The following is a 7500-nucleotide window of genomic DNA, read 5'->3' as shown; positions in this document are numbered from 1 at the left end:
GGACTATGGGTGTTAGCATTGGCTCGCTAAACTACCTCCAACTTCCCTCACACTTGACACATAACAATGGTATCCATGAGTTCATCTGACTCTGGGGAGGTAGAGAAAGGGCCTCATTGCCAAAATCCTGAAGTACCCCCTTTAAGAGAGAACAACAACTAGGGCTGATGGGAGAATTTATGTCCAGAGTCCCAAATGGCCTCCTATTCCTGACATACTAGACCAGAGCCCAAATGGCCTCCTATTCCCTACATACCAGAGCCCAAATGGCCTCGTATTCCCTACATACTAGATCAGAGCCCCATGGGCACAAATGGCCTCCTATTCCCCATGGGCCCAAATGGCCTCGTATTCCCTACATACTAGACCAGGGCCCAAATGGCCTCCTATTCCCTACATACTAGACCAGAGCACCATGGGCCCAAATGGCCTCCTATACCCTACATACTAGATCAGGCCCCAAATGGCCTCCTATTCCCTACATACCGGAGCCCAAATGGCCTCATATTCCCTACATACTAGATCAGAGCCCCATGGGCACAAATGGCCTCCTATTCCCCATGGGCCCAAATGGCCTCCTATTCCCTACATACTAGATCAGGGCCCAAATGGCCTCCTATTCCCTACATACTAGACCTGGGACCAAATGGCTTATTCCCTACATACTAGACCAGAGCACCATGGGCCCAAATGGCCTCCTATTCTCTACATACTAGACCAGAGCCCAAATGGCCTCCTATTCCCTACATACTAGACCAGAGCCCAAATGGCCTCCTATTCCCTACATACTAGACCAGAGCCCAAATGGCCTCCTATTCCCTACATACTAGACCAGGGCCCAAATGGCCTCCTATTCCCTACATACTAGACCTGGGCCCACATGGTCTCCTATTCCCTACATGCTAGACCTTGGCCCAAATGGCCTCCTATTCCCTACATACTAGACCTGGGCCCACATGGTCTCCTATTCCCTACATGCTAGACCTTGGCCCAAATGGCCTCCTATTCCCTACATACTAAACCTGGGCCCACATGGCCTCCTATTCCCTACATGCTAGACCTTGGCCCAAATGGCCTATTCCCTACATACTAAACCAGAGCACCATGGGCCCAAATGGCCTCCTATTCCCTACATACTAAACCAGGGCCCGAATGGCCTCCTATTCCCTACATACTAGACCAGGGCCCCATGGACCCTGGGCACATTCACAAAGCATCTCAGAGTAGCACTGCTGATCAGTGACCAGGATCCACCTCTTATTATTCAGGGTCTAAATAAAAAGGCCAAACTGATCCTAGATCAGCACTCCTACTCTGAGACGCTTCGTGAACATGGGCCCTGGTCAAAAGTAGTGCACTATATAGGGAATGGGGTGCCACGTAGGACATAGACTGTCTGCATAGAGTGCATGACCTGACTGAAACCCTACTACAAGCCTGACTGGCCTGTGGCTATGAACTGTAGAAGTCCTTTTGATTCAGATCTAGGATCAGCGTACACTACCATCACTACCCGAGTTGGATCATCTCAAAACTGACCTTAGACCAGTGTCTAACTCCATTCTAGTACTCCCCTGGTGAGATCAGACTAAACCAGGGCCAGATTAACCCCTGACAATATGGTTCACTTGGTTCAATAACAGTTGACACCTCGTCACCGCACGCACAAAACACGAGTAATTCAATAGTATCTCTACAAACCAACTGAATATTATCATAACATCAATGTCTTGCTTATACGTTGAATATGATCATATGGGTTGTAACTAGTTTATATGCGAATGCTGGACCAAAAAAATCTATCCTTTACAGAAGCCTAGCTAGCTAAGTCACCTTTATGATGTCAAGGTACGCAACATTGCGAAATAACAGCCGCCCTCAAACTGCAAACTACTTTAGTCTACTTGCCTAGAGTTGTCATCAACTTTGTTAGAGTTAACAGTTGAAAACAATGTCAAAGGCATGTATTATTTTTGAGACAGCAAAAAAACAATCACATTCTCCGGGGAATTTGCTGTTATTGTGTAGTTAAGGATACTGTAGCTAGCTAGCTAGCTACTGTAACTAGTGCATATGTCCTTACCCAAAGATCCGTCCCCCAATCCATGTTTTCAAAGTTCCCACCGACAGAAAAAGGAGGCTTTCTATCAATCTGTATTTCCCAAACTCCTGGAGGATCCACAGACTTTAGTCTGGAGAGGGGAGACGTCGGAGGAAATGTCGGGAAGTTGACGCCTCAATCATCCGTTCCTTCAAGGGAAAGAAAATGTGTTTTCGCCCGGTCGTCTTGAAACTAGTTTTGGTCGCAAGACAAGAGAGGGTGGGAGGGAGGGTTGGTCACCAGTCTTTCCACATTTCATGTCGCGAATGTTTGCTTGGTCTTAAAGGAGCCGAGGTTCATTCCTTCAACTGTCAAGGTTTATACCAAAATGGGAAACACATTCATACCTTTTAATGTTACATCTTAAATGTTGCTTATTTACCTTTGTGTACCGCACTTTTTGTACGTTTAACGTTTGCCCGCCTAACCAATCTAGGAAATCTGAGTGAGTAGTGGGCTGTAAAATTAATTATTTTCATGTTTGCTACATACATTAATTAATTACTACAACCATTACAATAATAAGCAACTAATCTACCATTACTGCTAGAATCAATACCACGACGACGAGCCTATTATTACGATAATAACGATATGAGAATATCAAGAGGACTAAACCAAGTGCGCGTTGGCCACACTTTCAGAAAGCCCAGAGAACTTGGTCGTTACCAGCTACCAGTCATAAACCCCGACTATTTCTACAATTCCTCTTCCTTAAATGTGATTTTAAAACTAACCTTAACCACACTACTGACCTTATACAAATAGTTGTTTTCATGAATTTTTAATGATGTAGCCAATTTTGACTTTGTGGCTGTGTTAAATAGTGGGAACCGAGGCGGTCAACATCAGTCGGTATGCTGCGGCCCCGCCTCTCTCCCGTTTTACCTGTTTCCAGACAGGTTCTAAAGCACACCGGTTTACGGCTCAAGTCTGACAGGAAGTGGTTGTTTCTGGTATTACATGCCCCAGTTTATCGCTGCAACTGACGCCCACACATATCCCTTAATAGTTCATAACAATTATCTTTATTTTATTCTTACATTTTTATTACAGTATTTTTTTTCCCTACATAGAAAACTAAAGCACTAATGTGCACATTTTATTTACAATCTAATATAACATTTCATATTACAGTTTTATTGTAAGCCTCTCTCTTTTTTTATCATTCTTAGTGAAATGTACATAAAAAAAACAGATAAATCCTATCTGAGTCAGAGAAAGATATTCATATGATAGTTAAGATATAGAAAACCTTGCCGAGAGCCTATCCAACTGACAATCACTGAGAAAACAATATAAACTATTGGAACCAAGACTTAAAAATAACGAACGAAATTACGGATAACGAAAATGTACGCTTAATCCAGTATGAACTAGTGTACACTCTAAAAAAGTAGGGGTTCAACAAGGGTTCTTCTAAGATCCTTAGAAGTTCTTTGAAGAACCTTCGGGTTCATGACACTGAAAATGCCTCCCAAAAGGTTCTTCCAAGAACCCCACAGGAGATGGGGTTCATCGAGGAACCTCATTAGTTGGTGGGGGTTCTTGCAGGAACCTAACTGCCCAAATGAAACAATTGGATTTGAATTTCAAAGGACAGCAGGTGCAGATCTCCTCAATTTAAGGTAAGGTTTGTCCCTTGTATGATCTACATTGATATTGTTTAATGATGATACCATCTATCTTTTCATATTTGTGCCAATCTTTCTAAAAAGAAAATACACACAATTCAATGGATATCAATCAACAAAGAGGTAAGACTATGTAGGCTATAAGAATATGTACTGTAGGCTATAAGAATATGTTGAAGGCTATAAGAATATGTTGAAGGCTATAAGAATATGTACTGTAGGCTATAAGAATATGTTGAAGGCTATAAGAATATGTTGAAGGCTATAAGAATATGTTGAAGGCTATAAGAATATGTTGAAGGCTATAAGAATATGTACTGTAGGCTATAAGAATATGTTGAAGACTATAAGAAAATGTTGAAGGCTATAAGAATATGTTGAAGGCTATAAGAATATGTACTGTAGGCTATAAGAATATGTTGAAGGCTATAAGAATATGTACTGTAGGCTATAAGAATATGTTGAAGGCTATAAGAATATGTTGAAGGCTATAAGAATATGTTGAAGGCTATAAGAATATGTACTGTAGGCTATAAGAATATGTTGAAGGCTATAAGAATATGTTGAAGGCTATAAGAATATGTACTGTAGGCTATAAGAATATGTTGAAGGCTATAAGAATATGTACTGTAGGCTATAAGAATATGTTGAAGGCTATAAGAATATGTTGAAGGCTATAAGAATATGTTGAAGGCTATAAGAATATGTACTGTAGGCTATAAGAATATGTTGAAGGCTATAAGAATATGTTGAAGGCTAGCTGTATTGGGTGCAGGTGACTGAACTGATCACTTGTGTGTCTGTGTCTGCAGGTAAACAGACAAGGAGGCATATAAAGGTATATCAATTGCAGTGGCGACCCTATCTTTCCTGTTTTGCATGTTATTTTGGCATTAATACGTGTCACATATCAGTTTGCAAATAATGTTTAAAAAAAAAATTATCATTAAGTTAATAAAGCCACATGCAAACATGGTCTCTTCTTTGTTTTCTTGAGCAAGGCAGCTCCAAAATGCAGGTGTTTCAGCCTAGCTCAGTGCTTTCTGTGGTGGTGTGGCAAGCCAGCAGATAATACAGAGCGTTGCGCCGTGATTGGCTCAGTGTTCTGTCACTCATGGGGACACTACGTCCCCGGCAAGTCATAAGGGTAGAGCACGAAAATTCAAGCCCCTCGGTTGCTGCTGTAGTTACATTAGAAGTGGACATCCAAGAAAGCTCAATGTCATTTGCCACAGATAAAATGACGTTAAATCACACTATATCTACCGTAGCTTTGATTGGACTGATCATGTCAAAATCATACTTTCAAAATCTTAGCTAGCAGTCATCATCATGAATCAAGTCAACAATCTACTGGCAAATCCTTTTTCATCCTTGTCATATGAAGATAAATAATTAAGAGAAGTTATAGACAAAACGTATTGGTTCTCATGGGCCATTGGACATAAACATAACACAACAAGTTGGAAATTGCAAATTCAACAATGAGTGGTTTGGAAGGAATCAGCGGCTAACTGCAAGCATTGCAAAGCCATCATTAGCCTGCTATTCAGTGGAGTGGCTGTGTGGTCCCAAGTCTAAGATTAATGGTCTGTTTTCCTAGTTTAAAATGATAAACATTCAACATTGGCCATGCTGTCAATGAAACATGATTTGTGCCACGATCAAAACAACTGTTAACTCTGAACTACAAAATCGGACTTTAGTGAGTTCAAGACAACTGGGAACTCGGGGAAAAACGAGCTACGGACTGGGAAAACTTTCATCCAACTCGGAATTGTAAATTCGGAACTCGGGCCTCTTTCTAGCGCTACGACCTGAAGATCACTGACGTCATGATTCAATCTTGTTTTTTTTCTTCAGAGTTCTCAGTTGTCTTGAAAGCACCATAAATCCAGAGAATGCCAGACTTGATGACAAAGTTTGCCATTAAAATAATAATAATAGGGGAGGGGAGGTTGTTAAAAAATTAAACCCAAAAGGTTCTTCAAAAGGTTCTTCGAGGATCCATTAAAAGGTGTTCTTTGAAAAAACCCTTTAAAGGGTTCTTCAAATAACTTATAGATGTTCCCCCACAGTTTACATTTGAAGAACCCCTAAAGGATGTGGTGGTTGGACCAGGTCCTTTCTGGTATTGACAGGTCTGTGATGAACATGAAGATAAGGACTTTAGGTCTGTAGAAATACATCACACACACACACACGCACACAGTCTTCCAGTAGATAAAGCGTGTCTTTGGTACAGTCTTTGGTACAGTAACATTATAGCAATAATTACACTTGATTACTGGCAGAACAACATGTAAGACACAAGGAAGTGGGTTGTGAATTTTGATGCTGGCGCCCTGTGATGAAGGGTTAGAGGAAGCCTGGTCCCGGATCGGGTTGTCCTTTTATGATGATGATGAATATGATGAATATGATGATGAATATGATGATGATGATGAACATTATGATGATGAATATGATGATGATGATGATTAAGATGATGATGATGATGAATATGATGATGATGATGATGAAAATGATGATGATGATGATGATGATGATGAAGATGATGAATATGATGATGATGAATATGATGATGAATATCATGATGATGATGATGAAGAAGATGAATATGATGATGATGATGATGAATATGATGAATATGATGATGATGACAATGATGAATATGATGATGATAATACGATGATGATGAATATGAATATGATGAAGATGATGATGATGAAATTGATGATGATGAAGATGATGATGATGAATATGATGATGATGAAGATGATGATGAATATCATGATGAATATGATGATAATGATGATGATGAATATGATGATGATGAATATGATGATGATGATGATGATGAATATGATGATGATAATACGATGATGATGAATATGAATATGATGAAGATGATGATGATGAAATTGATGATGATGAAGATGATGATGAATATGATGATGATGAGATATGATGATAATGATGAATATGATGATGAATATTATGATGATGAATATGATGATGAATATGATCAAATCAAATCAAATCAAATTTATTTTTATATAGCCCTTCGTACATCAGCTGATATCTCAAAGTGCTGTACAGAAACCCAGCCTAAAACCCCAAACAGCAAGCAAAGCATGTGAAAGAAGCACGGTGGCTAGGAAAAACTCCCTAGGAAAAACTCCCTAGAAAGGTCAAAAACCTAGGAAGAAACCTAGAGAGGAACCAGGCTATGAGGGGTGGCCAGTCCTCTTCTGGCTGTGCAGGGTGGATATTATAACAGAACATGGTCAAGATGTTAAAATGTCAAAATGTTCATAAATGACCAGCATGGTCAAATAATAATAATCATAGTAGTTGTCGAGGGTGCAACAAGCACGTCCGGTGAACAGGTCAGGGTTCCATAGCCGCAGGCAGAACAGTTGAAACTGGAGCAGCAGCACGGCCAGGTGGACTGGGGACAGCAAGGAGTCATCATACCAGGTAGTCCTGAGGCATGGTCCTAGGGCTCAGGTCCTCCGAGAGAAAGACAGAAAGAGAGAAAGAGAGAATTAGAGAGAGCATATTTAAATTCACACAGGACACCGGATAAGACAAGAGAAATACTCCAGATGTAACAGACTGACCCTAGCCCCCCGACACATAAACTACTGCAGCATAAATACTGGAGGCTGAGACAGGAGGGATCAGAAGACACTGTGGCCCCATCCGATGATACCCCCGGACAGGGCCAAACAGGCAGGATATAACCCCACCCACTTTGCC

At 40.6% G+C, this 7500-nt stretch overlaps 1 protein-coding gene across 2 annotated transcripts in view; it reads right to left on the bottom strand.

Annotated features, from left to right (window-relative positions):
- Nucleotides 1–2346, bottom strand: part of LOC106564139 (cdc42-interacting protein 4 homolog) — a 39108-nt gene extending 36762 nt beyond the window's left edge. The window contains exon 1 of one of the 2 annotated variants that reach the window (XM_082967408.1): nucleotides 2084–2346. In XM_082967408.1, the coding sequence (XP_082823534.1) occupies nucleotides 2084–2107 (24 nt within the window). In that variant the 5' untranslated portion in view covers nucleotides 2108–2346. The remainder of the gene's footprint in view (nucleotides 1–2083) is intronic. The other variant, XM_082967409.1, reaches the window with a different exon arrangement.
- Between the last annotated feature and the right edge of the window lie 5154 nt (nucleotides 2347–7500).

Source organism: Salmo salar, chromosome 02 (genome assembly GCF_965601325.2).
Source record: "Salmo salar chromosome 02, fSalSal1, whole genome shotgun sequence".
NCBI lineage: Eukaryota > Metazoa > Chordata > Actinopteri > Salmoniformes > Salmonidae > Salmo > Salmo salar.
This window is presented reverse-complemented; position numbering and strand designations above follow the sequence as displayed.